Here is a 25987-nt window from a genome sequence, read left to right as displayed (position 1 = left end):
AAGATTTTTCTTTATCTCAGCAGTCCCCAACCTTCTTGGCACCAGAGACCAGTTTCATGGAAGATAATTTTTCAACGGACAGGCAGGGGTAGGAGATGGTTTGGGGATGATTCAAGTGCATTACATTTATTGTGCACTTTGTATCATTATTGCATTATAATATATAATGAAATACTTATACCACTCACCATAATGTAGAATCAGTGGGATCCCTGAGCTTGTTTTCTTGCAACTAGACTGTCCCATCTGGGGGTGATGGGAGACAGTAACAGATCATCAGGCATTAGATTCTCAGATGGAGCATGCAACCTAGATCCCTCGAATGCGCAGTTCATAATGGTTCACAATAGAATAGCATTCTCAATTTGCTCCTATGAGAATCTAATGCCACTGCTGATCTGACAGGAGGCGGAGCTCAGGTGGTAATGTGAGTGATAGGGAGCAGCTGTAAATACAGATGAAGCTGCTTCTCTTGCTCACCCACTGCTCACTTCCTGCTGTAGCGTGGACTGGTACCAGTCTGTGGCCTGGAGACTGGGGTCCCCTGCCTTATCTTTTTTCCCATATTTAGTGAGACCTCATCAGTTGTTAAGGCCCAGGTATTTATCTTCCCTTAAAATACATATATTGAAACCTAATCCTCAATGTGATAGCATAGGAGGCGGAGATGTTGGAATGTGATTAGGTCATGAGGGTGGAGCCCTTATAAATGGGATTAGTGCCCTTGTAAGAAGCTGAAAAACCACAGTTGTCTCCCTTCCACCATGTAAGGACTCAGCTAGAAGGTGCCATCTATGAACCAGGAAGTAGACCCTCACCGGAAAACAAATCTGCCTTGATCTTGGTCTTCCCAGCCTACAGAAATAAATGTGTTGTTTGTAAGTTACCCAACTAATGGTATTTTGTTGTAGAAGCCCACAAGGACTAAGACATCAGTTAATGTACATAGAATAATTTTTACCTATTTATTGGTTTTGTGGCTTCTCATTTTTTTTTTTTTAATGAACTTAAAAAAAAAGAGAGAGAATAATGTCTATCTTTGGAGTTCAAATGAGCTTTTTTTTTTCCTCTGGAACAACCACGATGGGACACTTTTTACAGTAATGCAAGCATTTACCGTAAGTAACAATTCATCAGACCAAAAAAGGTGGAATAAATCATGAAAGTAAAAGTATCAAGGAGTCTCCGTACTCTACATTTAATCCATTCAATTTCCTGCTAAAGTAGAATTTCTTCCATTTGTGTCAATCCTTTGGGATCAGCCTACAGCAACAGTCTCCTCAGTTTCTTCTAGAAACTTCCCAGTTTAGAACCCCAAAAGAGTGGCCAGAAGTCACCAAGGCAGGTTCTCTCCTGTGTGTAGTTAATGAGACTGGTAGGCCAGCCGCTTGCTCCTGGTTGCCATGGAAATGACCAGGCCGCTGGCCCTCTGAAGACGGAAAAGAACAGCAAGTGCAAGACCACGCATTCCACCCTGGCTTGCAGATTAAACCAGCTGTCAAGCCAGGGTGAAGGATCCGTGGCCAGGCAGAGGTCTGTGGAGTGGAGAGGCAAGGCCTCACGATGGAACTCTGAGATGTAAGTAATTTCTCTGTTCCTCTTTTTTAAAAAGCATGCCTAGTCTGACAGTTTTTAAGAGCTTCAGAATTTCTGCTGCATGGCAGGAACTGTGACGGTTGGAAGAACCATTATCAGGGTCACCTTCTTGTTGCATTTGCATTTCCTGAACATAATGTACATGTATGAGTGGCTTTCACTATGAAACACTACTTTAGGCTTCCAGGCATATGAATTCCTCTTTACTGAGATCCTGCCTTGAAAATGAAAGATTTTCAGTGCATTAAGCAAATAATGAAATGGTCTTCTCATTTAGACCCTAAAAAGATAAACTCACTTAAGGCTAATATAACAGAAAGCTCCTTGAAATCTTGTCTCTATTTTAAAACATCTGGCTAGACTTTTCCACTAGTCTTCAGTGCTAAATAACAATTAAGGAAAAGAGATATATCAGATCTGATATCTCTTTTCCTTTTTGTGATCGCAAACAAAGAAAAGTGGGAACTCCCAAAACATCGGCTGATATTGTTTCTTTGCTCTGTTTTATCTTTTAATAGTATTATATTTACTGCCTATTTACACACCAGGCTTTATAGAGTTTGCTGATTAGAAAACAAAGAAAGAAAAGAAAGTAAGTTAAGATGAGCGTTAACATTTGGATTGGATAGTTCGTGTTTTTAAAAAATTGGTCTTTTATTCAAAAGTGAAAAAGCATGATAAATAATGTAGCAAAAGGCAAGATGAGGAGGGGAATGTTTTATCTCAAAATGAGTAGAACATATACAGTCTTGCATATATTTCTTTGTTTAATAAACATATTTCTGGAAAGTTTTTAGCACAAAGTATGTTGGTGTATATTGAGGACAGGAAATGTTTCAAAAACATTGTGCATAATATTTATTAAAAACCCATCCTTAAAAAATACCAAAAAGAAAAGATCTCATTTGTTTGAAAATTTTTTTACCAAAAAGAGCCATCCTTGAGAAGTTTTTTGCTTTTTTTTAGACTAAATAATGAAATATGTTTGGAAGAAAAAAAAAAGACTTTTCATTACTTTTTTTTCTGACAGAAATTGGGCATTTTCTGAAAATAACAGTTTCAATAAAGTATTTATGGATATGAGTGCTTTTCAAGAGCTGACTTGGATTTCTCAGCTTTCTTTTCCACACTAATATTTTTCACTGCTTAAAGCTGCTACATTATCAGCTTTTAAAATTCAGTGCCCAGTGGCTTGTGTCTGTGTCTGTGGGAGCTAGTAGGTCAACAGGCCCCAGTGGGAAGAACAGGCAGGCCTCACAGTTCTGTGGGCATGGGACCAAGGGGTAGCTGTGCAAAGCTGTGGATGTGAACCCTGGTGATGCAATGAACTGAGTGTCTACCAAGTCACTCAAGGGAAAAGCCTGAAGGATTTGCACTCATTGCCTAATTCACTCTCTCAAGGACTGTGTCAAGTAGAAAGGTACAGTAGCCACATATTCTAGTTAGGACTTCCCAGTGGCTCACTCTCTGAGAATTCTTTGTCCCACATTCCATACCTGTGTTAGCAGAAGCAGCACTCTGCTCATATTGTCCTCTATTCTGATTATGAACTTAAGAACAGATTTCTTTCTTATGGTTCTGGAGACTGGGGATTCCAAGGTCAAGGGGCCTGCATCTGGCAAGGGCATTCTTGCTGTTTCATCCCATGGTGGAAGGTAGAAGGGCAAGAGAGCATGTGCACACACATAAGAAAGACAGACAGGAAGGGGGTCAAATTCATCCTTTCATTTGAAACCTATTCTCATGGTGACCAACCTACTCCTCAATAACAGCATTAATCCATTCATGAGGACACCACATCATAGCATTTAGCATGAGGGTTCTATACACATCTAGGCTAAATGCCACAGCATCTAGTAATAGAATACAATGCATGGAATCTCCCTTGAATAGACCCAAGACCCTGGGGTGGGAAATAGCACTGTAATTTCCACCATGACTCTTCAGAGTATAGTTGGCTGTCTGGGTTCAAATTTTAGCCATTATTAACTAGTTCTGTGACCTTGGACAAGTTATTTAACCTCCTTGTGTATCATTTCCTGATATGAAAATGGGACCATATGCAGTGGCTCATGCTTGTAACACCAGCACTTTGAGAGGCTGAGGTGCGTGAATCACTTAAGATCAGGAGTTCGAGACCAGCCTGGCCAAAATGGTGAAAACCCAGTCTCTACTAAAAATACAAAAATTAGCTGGGCGTGGTGGTACACCACCTATAATGCCAACTACTCGGGAGGTTGAGGCAGGAGAATCGCTTGACTCTGGGATGCAGAGGTTGCAGTGAGCTGAGAGAGTGCCGCTGCCTGGGTGACAAACCGAGACTCTGTCTCAAAAAAAAAAAAAAAAAAAAAAAATGGGGCCATAATATCTACCTGTAGGATTACAGAAAGGATTAAATAACATAAAATGTGTGAAACACTTAGTACCTGGCACAAAAGAAACACTCATTAGATCTTACTATTAGTGAATAAAAATATGGATAGTTCCTGATATCATTCAATTTTCAACATACAACATACATGTATCACATTTTATATTTTAAAGTATATTGCCTCTTTATCAATGACAATTTGCTATATTTAGCTAGCTTAGCCTTGGGAACATGGGGCTGAGGAATGGCGAGTTATAGATACAATAACATTTCTCATAGGAGTCTGAACTTCCTTGGGGATCAGGAGCTGTGTGTTTGGCATGTTAAGTTGGAGATATCTACTAGACATTCAGAAAGAGCTATCAGATACAATGTGGGACATGTGAACATGATGCGGTCAGGAGGTAGAGACATATCTCAGTTCACCATCAGCATCTAGGTGGTATTGAACTTCACAGGACAGCATGCAGGCACCAAAAGTGTGGACGCACATACAGAAGACAGCCATGCACTGAGCTGCAGACATGCAACAATAACAGGTAAGAAGATCAGATGCCAGCCAAAAGACTGAGAAGGAGTGGCCATTGAAGGAGACAGAAAACCAGGGGAAGGTGACATCATGGAGGAACAGAAAGCTATTCGCTCAAAAAGAAGGGAGGAGGCAACCAAGTCAGATGCTGCTGGGAAGTCAAACAAAACGAGACCAGGAAATTAATCACTGAATTTAGTATGGGGGTGGTGGGATTCACTGGGAACCTGATGAGAATGGTTGCAATAGAATGATCACAGCAAAAGTCTGGTTTTTGGGAGTGGCTTAAAAATCTAACACAACTAGGTACTAGGCTCTGTGTGATAACAGATTGGCTTGCAAAACCTTTTTTTTTTTTTTTTAATTTATCTTACAATAGACTGATGCTGCACTCTAAGAAAAGTAGGTTTGAGTCAAACAAGAACTGTCACCTATTCCCCCAGCCTAATAAAATGTCATGAAAGAGGAGAGATTTGAAGACAGCATGAGAGATGAAGGTGGTTTCTTAGTGGATAAGAAACAGAAATCATCCCAAATACAGAGGGCGGCATAAGCAGCATGAGGGGAACAGGGTCCAGATTGGAGAATAAGAAAACACAATGCGGGCAGGCGCGGTAGCTCACGCCTGTAATCCCCACACTTTGGGAGGTGGGAAGATCTCTTGTGGCCAGAAGTTGTAGATCAGCCTGAGCACTACAGTGAGATCGTGTCTGTACAAAAAATTAAAAACATTAGCCAGTGGTACGCACCCATAGTCCTAGCTATTCAGGAGGCTGAGGTTGGGAGGTTTGCTTGAGCCCAGGAGTTCAAGGTGACAGTGAGCTACTGCACTCCAGCCTGGGTGAGGGAGCAAGACTTTGTCTCCAAAAAGGAAAGAAAGAAAGAAAGAGAGAGAGAAAGGAAGAGAGGAAAGAGAGACATTGAGAGAGAGAGAGAGGAAGGAAGGAAGGAAGGAAGGAAGGAAGGAAGGAAGGAAGGAAGGAAGGAAGGAAGGAAGGAAGGAGGGAGGGAGGGAGGGAGGGAGGGAGGGAGGGAGGGAGGGAGGGAGGGAGGGGAGGGGAGGGAGAAGGAAGGAAGGAAAGAGAGAAAGAGGGAGGGAAGGAGGGAGGGAGGGAAAGAAGAAAGAAAGAAAGAAAGGCCGGGCACAGTGGCTCACGCCTGTAATCCCAGCACTTTGGGAGGCCGAGGCAGGGGGACCACAAGGTCAGGAGATGGAGACCATCCTGGCTAACACGGTGAAACCCCGTCTCTACTAAAAATACAAAAAATTAGCCGGGCGTGGTAGTGGGTGCCTGTAGTCCCAGCTACTCGCGAGGCTGAGGCTGGAGAATGGCGTGAACCCGGGAGGCAGAACTTGCAGTGAGCTTGCAATCGATCGCACCACTGCACTCCAGCCTGGGCGACAGAGCAAGACTCTGTCAAAAAAGAAAGAAAGAAAAAGAGAGAGAGGGAGAGAGGGAGGGAGGGAGGGAGGAAGGGAGGAAGGGAGGGAGGGAGGAAGGGAGGAAGGGAGGAAGGGAAGGAAGGAAGGAAAGAAGGAAGGAAGGAAGGAAGGAAGGAAAGAAAAAAGAGAGAAAGAGAGAAAGAAAGAAAGAGAGAGAGAGAGAAAGAAAGAAAGGAAGGAAGGAAGAACAATGAAAGCCCAGTGAGACATCACACACACACACACACACACACACACGCACACACGTACTCCTCGAGGCTTGTCCCCACAACATGCCTTGGTGTATCTCCTTTCCCAGTTTTGATCCACTTCCCATAAAAGGATTACTTCGCATTTGCATCTCCGAAATGCCCGGTCTCTGGGTCATTAAAAAAAAAAAAAGAAAAAAAAAGAATCTTCTCTGTGGCCAGGAGGTCTGAATAATTCATTTGGAGTTGTGCCTAGACACTATTTCATGGGCACTCAGTTTAGCCCAAATCGTGACGCCAGATTATCTACTGGAGCTCTGCTGCTGTCACAAAACTAATCTTCAAAGAGTAATCAATGAGATCAGGATTCACTCTTTTTAAATAAAATTCTTATTTTGCAATAGTTTTAGGTTTACAGAAAAATCGTGAAGATAATGGAGAGTTCTCATATAGAGTTAACATCTTACATTAGCATGGTACATTTGTCACAATTAATGAACTAGTATTGACACACTATTATTATAAAATAAAGTCCAAACATTATTCAGATGTCCTTAGATTTTGCCCATTGTCCTTTTTTTTTGTCCCAGGATCCCATCCAGGATCCCACATTACCTTTAGTCATCATTCCCAGGAGGCATTTTAAAACTCTGAAAAATCTTTCAAGAAGGAAACAAGGTTTAAATGTTCATTGGTTCCAATATTTGTAACCAAAACCAGCAAAGGAAATTTTAATTCTTATTTTTATCCAAACTTGAATGGTCAGAACTATAGCTTGAACACAGTTGAAAGGAAAAAAAGCCCAAGGCTTACATCTCAAGGAAATAGTGCAGGTACTTTACGGGAATGTAAGAAGGCACAACTGTAAGTGGAAGATCTGAATTCCCTTTTATTGTTCTGGAAGCAGGTAATTAAAATAGTAAAGGTCTGCCAGCCTTTTTTTTTTTTTTTTTTTTTTTTTTTTTTTTTTTTCTCATCTCCTAGCAAAGGGATTAGTGTCTGACTCATTTTCCTTGGCAACCTCACACTCACATAATACTGGCCCAGTAATTTAAGCAAGCTCTCCCTGAGTTAGCTTTACAAGATTGGACTCTGAAAGGTTAGGTCGTGGGGGAGTTTTGCAGCAAGGGCTGTTGTAATCACTCAACCAAGAGCAATTAGGGGAATGGCTTTGTGATGCTCACAAATGTCTGTGAGACCAAAATATACTAACTGTACTGATGTTTTCCTTCGCCCCTCGGAGGGTGTGTGGCATAAGATGGAAGGGCAGTGATTGGAGGCCTGACTTGGGACTCACGGTCTCCATTCTAGCCAAGTGTATTTTACCCTTCATCCTCATCAGATTCAAGGGAAGTTGTAAGGCAACCGGGAACCTAGACTAGGCCCTTTGGTAAAGTCACAGGAGGTTGGAGGTGCCTCCTGGGATTTTGCCAGATGTCATTCAGTGGCTTTCAAGGATGATGCACAGCTAGGCCATAGGAGATTAAGCTCAAATTCCCACCCTGTCACCCATACACAGAAACTCATTCTGGTTTCTCTGCCACAGCTAGGCCATATAATGAAACTCGCTGAAGAAGAAGATGAATGTTGCTTGCTGATTTGATAACACTCGACAATCCTAGGAGGTAAAAGGCAAAAGAGGGGCTGGGCAAGGTGGCTCACGCCTGTAATCCCAGCACTTTGGGAGGCTGAGGCAGGTGGATCACCTGAGGTCGGGAGTTTGAGACCAGCCTAACATGGAGGAACTCCCTCTCTACTAAAAATTAGCCGGGTATGGTGGCGCATGCCTGTAATCCCAGCTACTCAGGAGGCTGAGGCGGGAGAATCGCTTGAACCCGGGAGGCGGAGGTTGTGGTGAGCCAAGATCGAGCCATTGCCCTCCAGCCTGGGCAAGAAGAGCAAAACTCCGTCGCCCCCACTGAAAAAAAAAACGCATAAGAGGGAATCAAGGACCAATAACATGCCTCATTGGCTTAGCCAACGTAGGGACTCATTTGGATAATATAAACAGTCGTGGTGTGCCCCTGTGTGCCCAGCCCTGTGCTAAGGTCTGGGGAAACTGCGATCAGCAAGAAGGCATCAGAAACTTGGCCTCTGAGACGGTTGGCTGTGTCCCCACCCAAATCTCATCGTGAACTGTAGCTCTCATCATTCCCTCGTGTTGTGGGGTGACTCAGCGGGAGATTATTGAATCATGGGGGTGGTTTCCCCAATACCGTTCTTGTGATAGTGAATTCGTCTCGCGAGATCTGATGGTTTGATAAGGGGAAACCCCTTTCATTTGGCTCTCACTTTTCTCTTGTTTGCCACCATGTGAGACATGACTCACTTTCCACCATGATTGTGAGGCCTCCCCAGCCATGTGGGACTGTGAGTTCATTAAACCTCTTTCTTTTGTAAATTACCCAGGCTTGGGTATGTCTTTATCAGCAGCACCAAAACGAACTAATAAAACCCCACAGTAAACCAACAAGGAAGCCCCGTATCCAGGCAGCAAATTACTGGGTGAAATTAACACCCAGGTGAGCTCAGTGCTTTCCAAATAAAATATCTGCTTTTCAGGCAGTTCTTACTCAGCTTCTAAGCTCCTGAGCACTTTAGTCTATTTCTATGATTCAATCAATTTAATCTCAAACCAGTAATCCAGCTGATACCTGAAGAGCCCCTGGCTTCACCAGGCACAGATGAAGTTAAGTGAACACAAATAGCTTGTATTCTGCTGGTTCATGCTCCCACCTACCTGATACAGGTCCTTGCCTCCTGCCACCACTATGTCTACAAAATAGAATTTTCTCCAGGTGCTTCTTTGAGTCCCCAGGGGTCTTGCCTATGCTCACAATGGTCCTTTCATCTGCTCCTGTCCCCAGCCCCCACTGGATGCTGACTGTCCCTTGCCTTGGCCATGGGGCTCCCTGTTGCTTGATGACCAGGGAGCAACATCCAGGGGTGGCCCCAGTCTGTTCTCGAGAAAGGGTCAAATGGTGCCACCTGTCCCTCATTCCTCACTGTGCTAGAGCCGAGCTGTACTCAGTACAGAAGTGGAGAAAATGCTTCTATCCATCACTCAATGTTGCCCTTTCTTGCCTGGACAGGGGGCCACTTGTACCTCACATCTCAGAAATCTCAAAAGCACTTCTTGCAGCCTTTGCTTGCTACCTGACCAGACTCAGCCTCAGGCATATGTTTGGGCTGTAAAGACACAAATGCTACTGTCCCATCCCTCTGTTCTTCACTGCCCTGGATCCTCCCATATCCTCTTCGCTCTTCTTTCTTCTTCAACAATTCCACGTATGCAATTAACCACCTGAAGATGGTTCCTCCTCAACTCATAAGACATATCCAAATGTATCCGTTTGGGCTTGGCAGGATCCAACATGGTGTGACTATTCTATGGGAGCATTGAGTTTGGTATTTCAGGAGAATAGTTAGCCTGAGAGCTTATGATCTAGGCTAATGAGAGGAATAAACCACATAATATAATTAGCAAACACTGCAGGGCTGTGAATACAGAAGGGCTGCTTTGGTCCACAAGGGTGGTTTGATGTGGTGGTTTGGTTTCCTCATCATCTCTGTATTCATTTCCTATTGCTGCTATAACAAATTTCTACAAATTGGCCAGGCACAATGGCTTACACCTGTAATCCCAGCACTTTCGGAGGCCAAGGCAGGCAGATCACTTGAGGTCAGGAGTTTGAGACCAGCCTGGCCAACATGGTAAAACCCCATCTCTACTAAAAATACAAAATTTAGGCTGGTATGGTGGCACACACCTGTAATCCCAGCTATTCAGGAGGCTGAGGCAGGAGAATCGCTTAAACATGGGATGCAAAGTTTGCAATGAGCCAAGATCATGCCATTGCACTCCACACTCCAGCCTGGGTGACAGAGCAAGACTCCATCTCAAAAAAAAAAAAGAAAAAAAATCTACAAATTTAGTGGCTTAAAACAACATATCTATATTCTTTTACACTTCTGAAGGTCAGAAGTTCAAAACCAGTCTGACCAGGCTATTGTTAGGGTGTCAGTAGGCCTGGTTCTTTCTGGAGACTCCAAGGCAAAATCTGTTCCTTGCCTCTTTCAGCTCCTAGAGGCTGCTGGCATTCCTTGGCTTGTAGCCACATCGCTCCAATCTCTGCTTCAGTTGTCATATTGCCTTCTTCTTATACAGACCCTGTTGATTACATTGGGCCCGCCCAGATAATCCAGGATCATCTCCTTATCTCAAGTTCCTTAATTTAATCATGTCTGTAGAGGACTTATGGCCATGTAAGGTAAAGCATTCACAGGGCCCAGGGATTAGGACACAGGCACCTTTAGGGACCATTATTTGACCTACTATAATATCCATTAGGCACAGTACGACATCAGAAATAAAGTGTTTTGATCACAGCCCACATTCCTGCTGTTCCTTTAAACATTTTACACACATTTAAATTAGTATAAATGGGAATCGGATAATTTCTATTTTCCAGACTAGCTCACTAATAATTTCAGGACCTCACAGTCCTCAGCATTTACAGGAGGACATTTGTAAATCTGATTTGATTGGTTACAGGAAAAATCATGCAAAGAGACATTTTTGTTTTATGCTGTGCCTGTTCTCTCTCTAGTCAAATGTTTGATACAAGTAATGCATTAAATGAACCAGTTACTTTAGATTTCTTTGGGGTGGCTTTTGGGATGCCCTCACAGAGCATGGTAATATATTTGTTATCACTATGACTCCGATATTACAAAATATCATTGTCTATGAATAGTACTATGTATATTGTAGTATACCTATGAGTACTTATTAGTACTACAATATACATAATACTATAGAACTATTCAGACTGGGTGCGGTGACTCACGCCTATAATCTTAGCGCCTTGGGAGGCCAAGGCAGGAGAATCACTTGAGCCTGGGAGTTTAAGACCAGCCTAGACAACATAGTGAGACCCCATCTCTAAACACAATAAATAAATAATATAGTACTATTCATATATATATATATATGATCACATGCATCTACTTTGCTTTTGTAACCTGTGTGGTTGGATTATTATCCTGTGCATGTCAAGAGAAATAAGACTCAGACAGGTTCTCTGACTGATCCAACTATATACTAGTGAGTCCAACATGAACAGTCACAAAAATATTTTAAAGTATGTCCTCTCAAAACCCAAACTGCATACTTGAAGCTAATTTTGCCTGCATAATTCCAACTTACGGAGACATGAATTTACTTCCTCTTTTTCTAGATGAGCAAATATATCAGATGATAGCATACAGTTTACAGTTTAGATCCTACTATATAAACCAAATGAGATTCTGATCACATCAGAAGTACTGGGAACTCATTTCCTGCCCCTCACAATGAACTGCGTAGACCACAATGAAAGGGAAATGATCTTCACCCACAGAGACTGCACAGAACGGCGACTTCAGCACTAGATCCTTGTAAGGGCCTGTGAAAACTCAGTGGCTCGTACCAAGGATGAGGATGTGCTGTTGTGGAATGTGAAGAAGAAATAAAAGACAACACGTACCACAGTAAGAAAACATTGGGGAGGGACCCAAATGAGCTTTCAACTTCATAAGCTTTGAAATATTAAACAACAAAGATATAATTCCCTTTTCAAATATCATCTTACATAGTGTTTATCTCTAACCTGCCTCCTGCAGTGCATTTGTGGAACAAAGCCAAAGAAAAGAAAAATGCTAAAATCCCTTTTTTCAAGAGCATTTCAAGGTCCTACATCTAAAGCCCTCACACAGTGCCTATGTGGGCATCTCATCCACATAACAGAATAGCCAACACCCCTCCTTGACCTAAATGGGAAGAGGGGTTGCACAACCCTGGACAAGTGGCCACTGGACCTGAGAACAGGTGACCACTTGTTTCTGGAGCCCTAGCGTGGAGTCTCCACCCCACACTCCTCCATACTTTCTATTTGATCCTTGCTGTCTCTCTAATAAGGAACAAGGTAGCCGTAAGGCTTACAGTGTAAATACCCTTGGGAAAGAATGTGTCGGTTTAAATTCCGATTGAGGCCTAACCAACTGGTATCAGATCCCAATCTGTGAGCGGGTTTTTAGCACTGGCTCCTGGAAAGAATGGATGATCAAGGAATTAAGAGGAAGGCACATCAAGGGGAACTGGGGATTGGAGAGCTACTCTACCTACTCCATAGCTTGCCATAACTAACCCTCACTAGCAGCTAGGCTTGCTGCCAGTCTGATGAAGCCCTCCAGAGTCTCCTAATTCTGAGAAAATGAGCTATGTTTTCTCGTGGCTGTCAGGGCTCACAGTGGATGTCTCAGGGAGTGGCGTTCCCAGGCAAACTGTGTTGGGATGCTAAGAATGAGACAACGATGGGAGGTTGAGGCAGGAGAATTGCTTGAACCCAGGAGTGGGAGGTTGCAGTGAGCCAAGATCGTGCCACTGCACTCCAGCCTGGGAGACAGAGCGAGACGAATGCTTTTCTGTGCTGCCCACTGGGCTCTCCTGCTCCCTGTACCACTGGTTCCCTCCCAGGAGTTCTAACAGGTGTCCTGACTGCATGGTCATAGGAGGAAGACAGCCTCATCCTCATCCCCGCCTTCTCAATCCTACATTCTTGGTCCTCTCCATCCCCTTGAGGATTCCAGATATTGAAATAGATTTATCCAAAGAGCCTGGAGTTAGAAGGAGTCAACAATTGGATAGATGGAAATCATTGAAGAAAATACAAAAGAAAAATATTTTGAACTCACTGTCCTGACTCTAGTGTCTTCTCCCCAGATTTGATCTCTCCCTGGCAGCCTAGGTTACCTTCCTTAAACAAGATCTGAGCAGATGTCTCCTGCTTCAGACCTTTACCGTCTCATTTTTTGTCTCTTGCGGGAGCCTCCAAAGAGGGAGTTTACATCCCAGGAGGTTTGCAAGCCAAGCTAATGGGGTAGAGCTGAAAATATTCAAACTTTCATTTTTATTTATTTTTCATCTCAAATTTTTAAAAATGCTACTGTTTGTGTATTGTTGATAATACAGATGATATGTAAGCATGGTAATATGTGAATAGCCTATATTAATTAATTCCTAAATTAACAGATACATCTATTGGGGAGAGTTTTAAAATTATTTATTGATGGGGTGATGATCAGAAGAGTTTGGAGACCAAGTAACTGCCAGCATAAAGTCCAAACCCCTTAGCTTGATCAGCAAAGTCCTGTCTAACCCTGTCCTCCTGCCTACCTCCCCAGCCTCATGGACCCCCAGATGTCTTATACCTGCTCTAAACATACTAAGGACTTTAGTCATTCTGACATCTGCGCCAATGACTCTTGTATCTGCACTGCCTCACCTTTCCTAACCCGAACCTCTTCTCTGCCTGGCCCAAAGAGCACATCCTTTGGGAGTCTTTCCATTTCTTCCTTACCACCACTCCATCTGCATCTTTTTTTTTTCTTTTTTTCTTTTGAGACGAGTTTCACTCTTGTTGCCCAGGCTGGAGTGCAATGGCGCAATCTCGGCTCACTGCAACCTCTGCCTCCCAGGTTCAAGTGAGTCTGCTGCCTCAGCTTCCTGAGTAGCTGGGATTACAGGTGCCCACAGCTGGGATTACAGGTGCCCACAACCACGCCCAGCTAATTTTTTATATTTTTAGTAGAGACAGGGTTTTACCATGTTGGCTAAGCTGGTCTCAAACTCCTGACCTCAGATGCTCTGCCCACTTTGGCTTCCCAAAGTGCTGGGATTACAGGCGTCAGCCACTGTGCCTGGCCTCCATCTGCATCTTTAAGAACTACCAATCACGTTGTCTCATAATTAGTTGCCCAGTTGTTTGTTCCCAGAGTACATTCCAAGTTCTCTGGGCAAACTTCAAGTCCCTTGAGGGCATGGATGATATCGTCTTCATTTTTGCCTCCCCATGGCTTAGGCCATTTGCCTGGCATCCAATAAATGTCCTCTAAATGTTGATTTCTCATTTTCTTTTGAGAAAAGAGGATGTAAAAATCATAAGTTGCAAAGCAATATTATCACCTGCTGTATTGTACCCAGCTAACACGGTAGGCTAGCTGCTTTGACAAACTTCAAGACATCAGTGGCTTAGAGCAATTGAGATCTGCTCCTCCCTTACATCACAGACTAATGCCATTAAGGGGGTAGAGGGGTGTGCTCTCTTCCATACAATCATTCAGGGATTCAACCTTTTGTCTACAGTTCTGCCATCTTCTAGGGCTGTCGGTTCCTTTGTGGAATCTTCTACCATATTCCACAGGCCAGAACTCAATCACATGGCACCACTTCACTACCAGAAGCTCAGAAATAAAGTCCAACAATGTGCCAAGGAAGAAGAGGTGAAAATGGTATTCATGGGGACTAGAAGTCTCTAACATACCTAGGTTGTAAGACACAATAAGTAGCTTGATGCAGCCATGACAAAAACTTGGCGGATGTCTATGCATCCAAATTTTTCAGTCAAGGTGCTAAAAACCGTGCATGACTTTTTTTTTGAGGCCGAGTCTTGCTCTGGAGTGCAATGGAGCAATCTTGGCTCAAAGCAACCTCTGCCTCCCAGGTTCAAGTGATTCTCCTGCCTCAGCCTCCTGAGTAGCTGGGATTAAAAGCACATGCCACCATGTCCAGCTAATTATTGTATTTTTAGTAGAGATGGGGTTTCACCATGTTGGTCAGGCTGGTCTCAAACTCCTGATCTCGTGATCCACCTGCCTCGGCCTCCCAAAGTGCTGGGATTACAGGCGTGAGCCACTGCACCCAGCCTTTGTGCATGATTGTTAAATATTTGAGCCTTTAAATCACCGGACAGGTTTAAAAACCAGAGCTACTATCAGAGTCAGTTTGAGTATTATTTTTGTAGCACAGCTGAAGAAATCTCAAGAACAATACTAGCAACTAGCTGCATAAAGGCAGAGGGCTCTGAATTGAGGAGACACAGACATCAGTTACTTCAAAACAAATTCCACACAGATTCCTTCTCAATCTAGGATTACACCCAACATTTAGATAATGTTTATACTTGGCTTCAAAAGGAATGTTTCAAACTCGACTAGTTCTGTTTATAAGAAGATATTACTAGTAAGGAGATATTATGTCAGTGGGAGGATAGCATTTGGAGCATTTGCCCAAAACAGATCTGAAATGTCATAAATAATGATGTTCTGAGTGCTATAGTCCTAACACGAAAGACAAATAACTAATTGTGGAAAAATCAAGAGACATTCTCCAAATTCTTATAGCAATTAAAAATCAAAAGCACTTTAAAAACGTAATTTGGAAGTGAGTTTAATTTGAAATCAAAAGTGGTTTTTATTTTATTTTATTATTTGAGATAGAGTCTCACTCACTCTGTAGCCCAGGCTGGAGTGCAGTGGTGCGATCTCGGCTCACGGCAACCTCCACCTCCTGGGTTCAAGGGATTCTCATGCCTCAGCCTCCTGAGTAGCTGGGAATATAGATGTGCACCACCACACCCGACTAATTTTTGTATTTTTAGCAGACAGGGTTTCCCCATGTTGGCCAGGCCAGTCTTGAACTCCTGACCTCAAATGATCTGCCTCCCTCAGCCTACCAAAGTGCCAGGATGACAGGTGTGAACCACCACGCCTGGCGGTGATTTTTATTTTTAAAGTGGAAATGCAATTAGGGGAAAGACTCAAGAGAAGAAACTGTGAAAGGCTCAAGTCATAAGCTGAGGAGATGCCCTGGCAAGAAGCAGTCTCAAGTATAGATCTGAGTTATGGCTCTGGGGTTAAAATCAGAAGAAAGCCAGGGCCCGGGCACCCCAAGGAACACACTGTGAAGCCAGGACTTGGAGAGGTAAGCAGGGCTATCACTCACAAATGCAGTCCCCAACGTGTGTCCCTGCAAAAATCCTTGAAGATTCTTGGGAGGTAAAAACGAGGGGCCTTCCAGTAAAGGAACCAATTTGAAATTCTGAATATATCCCACAAAGTCAGATATATATCTGCACTCTTAGAGTTCATTTTATCTAAGTGGTGCTTTGGTGTTTGCTGAGACTGAGAGGAGTAGAGTTGCAATGCTCACCCACGCTCATCCCACAGGTCTTGTGGGCACCCACTTTTCTGACTGCCTACCTGGCCCTTTTCTAATAGTACCTCCTGATTTCCCTTTGCAGAACCATCCTTCTACCTTCTCAGTCCACTGTTTGCAGTGTGGCTGATCCCATTCACTGGGTCCTGAGCTGAGCGTACGACTCAGGAGACCAGTGTATTTTTGCCTCCAATATTTATTTATTTACTTATTTGGTTATTTATTTTATTATTATTATTATTATTATCATCATCATTATTTGGTTGCAAAGTCTCACTCTGTTACCCAGGCTGGAGTGCAGTGGCACAATTTCTGCTCACTGCAACCTCTGCCTCCCAGGTTCAAGCGATTCTCCTGCCTCAGCCTCCCTGTTGCTGAGATTACAGGCACGTGCCACCCTGCCTGGCTAATTTTTGTATTTTTGCTAGAGACAGGGTTTCACCATGTTGGCCAGGCTGGTCTCAAACTCCTCAGCTCAAGCGATCTGCCCGTCTTGGCCTTCCAAATTTCTGGGATTACAGGCCTGAGCCACTGCGCCCAGCCATATTTATTTATTTATTAGAGAGGGGGTCTTGTTTTGTCATCTAGGCTGGAGTGTGTAGTGATACAATCATAGATCACTGCAGCCTCAAATGGCCTAAGATTTCAAAGCCCAGTGAAATCACAGCTCACGAGGGGTACTTGAGGGAAACTAGGGGAGGAAGGTTTAAGACACAGTCTCCAGCAGAATTGGCTGTCATGAACCCATGGAGTAAGAATTGGGGTTAGGTCATGAGAAGAACAGGTGCCTTTTCATATCATCCCTCCCTCTGTCAGTCACCCTAGGCAAGAAGCTATCCAGAGAGACGCCGAGGCCAGGGACTGAGTGTGCTCACACACCTTGCCCTGAACCTGCACTTGTGTCCCTATTTCTGCCTGTGCTGCCATAACAGATACCACAACAGGGTGGCTTAAACAACACCGAATTCTCAGACTCAAGTGATCCTTGTGCTTCAGCCTCCCGAGTAGCTGGGACTATAGATGTGCACCATCATGTCCAACTAATTTATTTTATTTGTAGAGATTATGTCTCATGATGTTGGCTGGGCTGGTCTTGAACTCCTGGCTTCCCACAATCCTCCTACCTTGGCCTCCCAAAGTGCTGGGGTTACAGGTATGAGCCACCACACCCAGCAGCCTGGTGCTATTTAAAAAGAGTTTTTTGTTTGTTTGTTTCTTTTCTTGAGAGGTTGCTCAGCTGATAGAAAGTAAACCTGGATCTACTAGTGACCATCTTGTCCCCAGAAGGAGTGATCTTGTCTGGGAATAAAGCCCACAAATGAGAAAGAATAACTGAAAGATGGAAAGACATTTCTGATAACCTTTTTTTTGAGTAGCTGGATCAAGCCATGCCTGAAATCCTTCCTTAATTTTTCAAATAAGTGAGCAGTTTCTTTTTTTTTTTTACTCAAGTCAGTCTTAATTGGATTTCTATAGCTAGCAGTTAAAAGAGTTTGAGTACACTGTCATTTGGTAAACTATGTTTTTTCATTCATTCAATGAAATTTGTTGAGTCCTTGCTATGTGCTAGGCACTGTGTGGGAAACTGAGAATATAAAGCCCAAAAACTGTTCTCTCAAGGTGTTTACCCCAGTGAAAGAGAACCTTGAACGGTACAGCCAAGTGCAGTGGCTCATGCCTATAATCCCAGCACTTTGGGAGGCCGAGGCGGGCGGATCACCCTGAGGTCAGGAGTTCAAGACCAGCCTGGCCAACATGGCAAAACCCCATTTTTACTATAAATACAAAAATTAGTCGGGCATGGTGGTGCATGCCTGTAATCTCAGCTACTTAGGAGACTGAGACAAGACAATTGCTGGAACCCAGGAGGCAGAGCTTGCAGTGAGCTGAGACTGTACCACTGAACTCCAGCCTGGGCAACAGATCAAGACTCCATCTCAAAAAAGAAAAAAGAAACTCATGGTAGACTGAAGGAGGAAAATATCCAACTGGCATCTCTGTGGCGGCCCCCATAAACGGGTTACCAGGGTATTTGCCCCACTCGGTGCCCTCTTAGTGAGCCTTCCCCCTGAGCATGTGTTCTTGTTCTGGCATTGGGACTTCCTGATATCCAGGAAGGACCATCCTGAGGTCCAGTCAGGGCCTTACTGTTGGGAAGTTGCTCACAAATTCTTCTGGGAACTTCTTGTCCCACATGTTCCAGCAAACCAATATCCTTTTCTCTTCTGATCTCTTTTCCTCCTCCACGGCTGCCCCTGAACAGGATTGGCACCTGAAAGAGGGAGGCAGGCACTTTTCTCAGTAAGTCTGGGCTGATGAATAGACCTCTCCCCTCTCTTTCCTTTTAAGGCTAGGGTCAGGGTGGGCCAACGGTATTGACGGCATTCCTGGTTCTGGGATGACAGGGTTACTGGGACACGAAGTCCCAGAGGCCTCCAGTGGAATCTGGGACAGCTGATTGTCTAAAATTATCTTGTAATTAATAAATTATTCACCGTTCCTCAGGACCTCAGGATGGTCCCTGACTCCTGGACATCAGGAAGCCCAAAGACCAGAACAAGAACACATGCTCACTAAGCGGGGTAGACACACCCACATTCTAACACTGCTTAAGACTGTTAAGCCTCTTGTACAGGGAGAACTCTTGTTCTCCACGTTTCTCAAAGCTCTTTCTTTCATGACAAAATGTACCTATTAATAAATTCTTTAAGAAAATCCTGTGCCAACTTCAAAATAGACACAAAGCTCTATAAAGCGCCTTATCCAGTCCCCCACGTCGAATCTCTTTCTCTCTCTGCTGTGTTCTCATAGCAGCCTGTATGTTCAGTACAGCGCTTCTCAGTTCAGCCTTATTTGTCTTTTCCTTTGAGGATAAATCCTGGAGGATAGGCTCCAGGTCTTTTGTATCTTTGTTTCTTCTGCTTGGCCTAAGCCAGGGCCTGGCACATGGCCTAGGCTGGGTCCTGCCCAACTCCTGCATTTGCCCCCTCCTCCCACTTCTTCCCCACTGCTACAGCCTCTCCGTCCTCACATGCAGGACTGGCCTGGCTTTGGGCTCTGATGCCCAGCCCATTGGAAGCAGAAGGAATTTCGTTAGGACATAAGTTCTATGAGGACTGGGCCCTGGGTTGTCTTGTTCTGAGTTGTAACCTAATGGCTAGCAGAGGGTGTGCCACCTAGTAATCTTCCAGTAAGCATTAGTTGAAGGAAGGAAGGAAGGAAGGAAGGAAGGAAGGAAGGAAGGAAGGAAGGAAGGAAGGAAGGAAGGGAGGGAGGAAGGGAGGAAGGGAGGGATAAATGCATGAATACAGTCAGAATTGCTGTGAATCAATGTCTTGCCCTCTGTTCAAGTTTACGCGGCAGAGCTTACTTCTATCCTCCTGGCATTCCAGTCATGGGGTTGTGGCTTGTGCCTCCTGCCTGTCTACCTGATCCCTGACATTTTTAGCTTTGATTCCTTTGGATTTCTAATTGCCCTGTGGCCTCGTCTTACACCCTAATTGCTGCTTGTCTGCCTAGCCTCTTCCCTGCTGTCACCATACTCTTTGGACACATGTTGAGATCCTCAGACTGACCCTTCCATCTGTTGCTCCCTGACCCTTAGTGTAGTGGTCCTGCCAGTAGCTCTGGGCCCTCCCACTCAGAGGTCTCATGCCCAGTATCCCACCACACCCATGGAACTCAGCAAATGGAGATGGACTGAATTGTTTGGTTTCTCTCTTCAGTCATTGGGGGAATGCGATTACTTTCGTCAAACTGAAATGTGGTACGCTCTGTCATGATGTTCAGATCTCATTCCAATCACACCACAAAAGAGGACCCTGCATCTGTCATATGCCAGACACTGTAGGGCTTTTCCCCCAAAACTGGACATTGGTGTTGCTCTTTAAATGACCCATGCATCCCTACCTTATCTAGATTTTTTAGAAGTTCCTATATATGGTTTTGTTTTGGAGCCCTGCAATTGACAAGATCAGTCCATAAATTTATTCTGGCATAAGAGTAGCTAAATCAAAATAATTGTGATTAATCAGTGGGTGATTAGTCTTTTTGTTGTCTATTACCACAGTTACTTAGGTACATTAGGTAGGAGGCCCTGAAAAGGATGAATGGACCTACAAACAGATTAATACAGTGGGGATGGAAGGCATGTTTATCTACTTAGAAATTAAAGCTTACCATTAACTAAGTGCTTCATTGGTATTCATGCTATGTTGTGTAATAGGTAGTGCTTGGATAGCTGAATCCAACAAAGAAGTGTTTGTCTCCTGAATTCCAGGAAGTCAGATATTGAGGGGGAGGAAAGCATATGCATGTTCAGGTGTTTGTGGGCACTTGATACTAGTAATTGGATGTTTGAAGAATGTGCTCTCTCAACTCCAAATCCCTGCCCGTAGATAGGATGCGGTAGGTCTCCTCTCTGGCATCTGCTCTGGCATTGCTCTGGCTGTGTTGTTGACATGCTGGTCTCACTGTCAGCCGACATCACTGGGAGTTTTACACCTCAGATGAGCAGAGCTCAAAGGTTTGGCTGCTGTCTCTGGATAAGGTGCTGAGAAAAGAGCTTTCCCAGTGCCTGGGCTGCAAGTATTGCCTGCGGCTCAAGAAACAGTTAGTAGAACAGTGAGAAAGAAATGTTTACAACTTGTTTTTTTCTGGGGTTCCTTTTCCACAAACTGTGTATTTCAAACGAAAGGTTGTGATAAAGCTGCCTGTTTTCTTTCAGGTGAGTTCCAACAAATTGGTTCACAAAGGTGGGGGATAAACACGCTGGCCCACGCTGGGCAAGCATGGCACCACCTCGCAGGCACTGTCTCCTTCTGATCAGCGCTCTGGGCATCTTTGCACTTAACTGCTTCACCAAAGGTCAGAAGAACAGCACGCTTATCTTCACAAAGGAAAACACTATTCGGAACTGCAGCTGTTCTGCGGACATCCGGGATTGTGACTACAGTTTGGCCAACCTGATGTGCAGCTGTAAAACTGTCCTGCCCCTTGCGGTGGGGCGAACCAGCTACAATGGCCATCTGACCATCTGGTTCACGGACACATCTGCACTGGGCCGCCTGCTGAACTTCACGCTGGTCCAAGACCTGAAGCTTTCCCTGTGCAGCGCCAACACTCTCCCCACTGAATACCTGGCTATCTGTGGTCTGCAGAGGCTGCGCATCAACATGGAGGCCAAGCATCCCTTCCCAGAGCAGAGCCTACTCATCCATAGTGCCGGGGACAGTGACTCCAGAGAGAAGCCCATGTGGTTACACAAAGGCTGGCAGCCATGTATGTATATCTCATTCTTAGATATGGCTCTTTTCAACAGGGACTCGTCCTTAAAATCATATAGTATTGAAAACGTTACCAGCATTGCCAACAACTTTCCTGACTTTTCTTATTTTAAAACCTTCCCAATGCCAAGCCACAAAAGCTATGTTGTCACATTTATTTACTAACATAATAACTGCGTCCAGCTGCCTGGAACTTTGGCAAATGATGGATAATTTGCAGAAGGAATCTGGAAATAAGGCCATGAGATAGGTATCCCTACCCACAACTGTGCCTCTCTCTGCAGGCTCCATTTGCAACACAGCCACACACACCAATAACCAGCTCTCGGTTCTGCTCTGTGCCCAACTGCCAGCGCACTTTTGAAAAACAAAAGAAAAAGAAACCCGAAAACCAACTTGATTCCATCCAGGGACATGTCTTGGGAGGCAGCTAGGCTTGGTCTCTGCAACTAGGAGCCTGTAGGGAAACATCCCGTCAGAAATGGAGAAAACAATACACCCTAGAGACTGAGTAGTGGAGCTCCTCCTAGGAGGTGACCCTAGAAGAAACATATCTTCTTTCAAAATACTGCCTTAATTTTTTTCTGTTTCATTTTGTGAAATTGCTTGGAATTCCTCTAAGTAGAGAATAATTGATTTCAGAGGTCTTGGGACTGTGAGTTTTATAAAATGGCCGGGCGCAGTGGCTCACACCTGTAATCCCAGCACTTTGGGAGGCCGAGGCAGGCGGATCACCTGAGGTCGGGAGTTTGAGACCAGCCTGACCAACATGGAGAAACCCTGTCTCTACTAAAAATACAAAATAAGCCAGGCATGGTGGCACATGCCTGTAATCCCAGCTACTCCGGAGGCTGAGGCAGGAGAATCACTTGGACCTGGGAGGCGGAGGTTGCAGTGAGCCAAGATTGCAACATTGCACACCAGCCTGGGCAACAAGAGCGAAACTCTATCTAAAAAAAAAAAAAAAAAAAAAAAAAAAAAAAAAAAAAATCCACTGCAATTGTGATACAAACGTCTAAACCTGGAGTGGAATGAATTTGAAACATTATTGCATTCATGATGCCATAATGATAAGAAATAGTCCATGACTTAACAGGATGTCCTGGGGCTAATGACTTTAGATCACATACATCACTTTTTTTTTTTTTCCTCTTAACCTTAACATAGAGTAACTGAAATAACCTGCAATTTCTACATTTGCTTAATTGGTGGGGGACTTAGCCATTCAGGCTAATTAGCATGAGTCCATGTCAGTGTTTAAATTAGGCCAAAACAAAGACCGAAGTATTAATTTTAATAGAAAAATGTGACCTCATTACTGACATTGTACTTCAGATAATGTTAAAGTGATAGAAAAAGATAAGGAAAGGGGGAAAAAGGAGGAGAAAGGAAAGCAAGAAAAGACAAGTGAAAAGATTAGTAATATATTCACTGTCATTAGTTACTGAAAATATAACAAATTGAATTTTAATAATTTTTATTAATAAAGTATAAAATTAAATGATGTTAGAAAGTATATGCCTCCTATAAATATCTTCCATTTGGTAGCTTTTAATAGTTTCAAAGCCCTTTCACATACGTTTTAAGTGAGTCTTTTGAGAAATACTTGTGAGTTAATTGGACTTAAATCAATAGAAAAGGAAAACTAATTTAGTTATAAATCAAGCCTGAGGTTTCAGATTTCTGGACTAAAAGTATGGTTCAGTTTGTGCTGCTGTGGGATGAAGAATGGGCAGAGAAAATCCACAGCACAGGCATGGGGATAAAAGGCATTTGGCACTTAGCTGCAGGGTTTGGGGGACAACAGGGAGTGGTGGGATGGTGGTTAAGTAAGGGTGCACGCCCCACCTGAAGCTCTATAGTGGCTCAGCTCCCACTGAGTGCTGCCATGAGAAAATCTGATGGGGCCAGATCTGATCCTTCAAGAGAATGAGGTATTCCAGGTTGTTATGTGAATTCTCACAATTTGTAAATGTGGCATGCCATTCAGCATTTTTGTCTGTTTGTTTTAATTAATATCATGTGGGTCAAACAAACTATGTCAATGGTACCAATCTGGCCTGGGGCTAGTAGCTTGTCACCTTCAGCCAGTGGTGTGCTAATAAAAGTTTAACCACCAGCTCTCCAACAGAAAAGGGAGGTGGGCTGCTCTGCCTGTGAAGTAGCCATGCTTTCATTCCTTTACTTTCTTAATAAACTTGCTTTCACTTTACTCTATGGACTCGCCTTGAATTCTTTCTTATGTGAGATCCAAGAACCCTCTCTTGGGGTCTGGTTTAGGACTGCTTTCTGGTAACATCTTTATGGCAACCGCGAAGGGATGATACTAAGGAGACCCCTGACCCAAAGGAAATAGAACAACACTGACTGGCCGACTTTGGAGTCAAGGAAACTTTTCTTTTGAGCTATTGACAGCTTTCAACAATTGAGTAAATTATGCTCCTGTGAACAAAATGTGAAGCATGTTTGTTTCTCTCTACCTAATTTCTCCAAAATCTGGAAACTAGTTATATTGCCTTTAGTCAGAGTTATGAATGGCCCTCACCATACTGAGACTTTCTCTGACTGAACTCCTCTCTACCCTGGATCTGAGACCCTAATAGTTAGGCAGGAATATCATCGCCCCATTCAGCCTCCAGAAGTTACAAAAGATGGACCTTCATCTCTCTACAACCCTTAGGATTAAGGGTTCTCTTATAAAAGGGATGGGGGAAATGTCAGAGGCGTTTAAACCAGAGCGACTCCACCTTGTATACAGGCTGGGTAAAATAAGGCTGAGGCCTGCTGGCCTGCATTCCTAGCAGGTTAGGCATTCTTACTTACAGGATAAGATAGGAGGTCGGCACAAAATGCAGGTCATAAAGACCTTGCTGATAAAACAGGTTGCAGTAAAGAAGCCAAAACTCACCAAAAGCAAGATGGAGATGAGAGTGACCTCTGGTCACCCTCACTGCTACACTCCAAACAGTGCCATGACAGTTTACAAACACCATGGCAACATCAGGAAGTTACCCTATATGGTCTAAAAGGGGAGGAGCCCTCAGCTCTGGGAATTGCCCACCCCCACTCCTTTCCGAAAAACTCATGAATAATCCATCCCGTGTTTAGTATATAACTAAGAAATCACCATAAAAATGGGCAACCATTTGACAAATATCATACCCAAGACAAATATCATAATGTTAAATTAGATAGTATTAAAGTGGAAAACAAAGAGACTAACAATCTAATAGAAAAACAATGAAATAAGCACGCAATTCACTTTAAGATGAAAACAAGTAGCCGATAACTGAACAAAAAAAAATTACCTCTACAAGAGAAATGCAATAGGAAACTAATATTTCATCCACTAGATTGGCAAAAAGTAAAGTTATTTGATATTCCATTTTGTCGTGCCTGTAGGCAAACAGTCTCTATTTAAGAGAACAAACTGGTACAATCACTTTGAGTACTATTTAGTAATGTGTCTTAAAATTTACACAAGCTAGAAAACAACAATTATATTTTTGTATATCTACATAGAGAAGCACCACACACACAGATACACATATGTCAGTTAGTAAAAATTCATTTTTTTTTTTTTTTTTTTTTTTGAGACGGAGTCTCGCTCTGTCACCCAGGCTGGAGTGCTGTGGCCGGATCTCAGCTCACTGCAAGCTCCGCCTCTCGGGTTCACGCCATTTAGCTCTTCACTTAATATAAATGCACTTCTCTGTATGCATTCTATACTTCAATAACAATTTTTTAAAAAGAAAAGAATGAATAGTATGACTAACATTCATGTAATTATCATCCAGAATTGACAAATATGAACATTTTGCCACATTTATTTTAAGATTTTTTTGTGAAAGAAATAAAACACTACTAGCTTTTAAAAATGCAAAGAAATTATAAACTTTAGTAGGTTTGTTGGTGGTGATAATATTGGTACAACAATTCTAAAACCACTTTATAGGATTGTGCAAAAAAGTAAATACATTGAAGTTTTTGGGGGTCCATCCAGAGTTGTAATGGTAGGAAATATGAAGTGAGGGAAGAAGCAGCCGCCTGGGATGTTGGATTGGAATTAAAGGTATCAGTGCAAACTCATGACTTATTTATTTATTTATTTATTTATTTATTTATTTATTTTAAATTTTTTTATTGAGACAGGGTATTGCTCTGTTGCCCAGCCTGGGGTGCAGTGGTGTGCTAATAGTTCACTGCAGTCTCAACCTCCTGGGCTCAAGCCATCCTCCCACGTCAGCCTCCCAAGTAGCTGGGACTACAGGTGCATGCCGTTATGCCTGGCTAATTTTTAAAATTATTTGTAGAGACAAAGTCTCACTACATTGTCCAGGCAGGTCTCAAACTCGTAGGATCAAGCAATCCTCCCTTATTGTGCTGGGATTACAGGTGTGAGCCAGTACACCTGACCGAACTCATGCTTTTTAAGACGTATGTCTTAGCTTTATCCTCTGAGAAAGCCTAGAAGCAATGACACCCCTGTGGCAAAGAACACACCTGATACCTAAATTGTGGTTTCTCAACATCATTCC

At 43.4% G+C, this 25987-nt stretch overlaps 1 protein-coding gene across 1 annotated transcript; it reads left to right on the top strand.

Annotated features, from left to right (window-relative positions):
• The first annotated feature begins 1435 nt into the window (after positions 1 to 1435).
• On the top strand, positions 1436 to 23661 carry EPCI (exosomal polycystin 1 interacting protein). Its single transcript, XM_011726225.3, has 2 exons — positions 1436 to 1578; positions 20891 to 23661. The coding sequence occupies exon 2, from the start codon at positions 20955 to 20957 to the stop codon at positions 21612 to 21614; it is 660 nt and encodes a 219-aa protein (XP_011724527.1). The 5' UTR covers positions 1436 to 1578; positions 20891 to 20954; the 3' UTR covers positions 21615 to 23661.
• Positions 23662 to 25987: the final 2326 nt, after the last annotated feature.

Source organism: Macaca nemestrina, chromosome 4, assembly GCF_043159975.1.
Source record: "Macaca nemestrina isolate mMacNem1 chromosome 4, mMacNem.hap1, whole genome shotgun sequence".
Classification (NCBI taxonomy): domain Eukaryota; kingdom Metazoa; phylum Chordata; class Mammalia; order Primates; family Cercopithecidae; genus Macaca; species Macaca nemestrina.
Note: the sequence above shows the minus strand (reverse complement) of the source record. Positions and strands in the feature narration are given on the sequence as shown.

What these genes read in the sequence shown, in the direction of transcription:
- EPCI (XM_011726225.3), top strand. Translation starts at nt 20,955, where the DNA reads ATGGCACCACCTCGCAGGCACTGTCTCCTTCTGATCAGCGCTCTGGGC.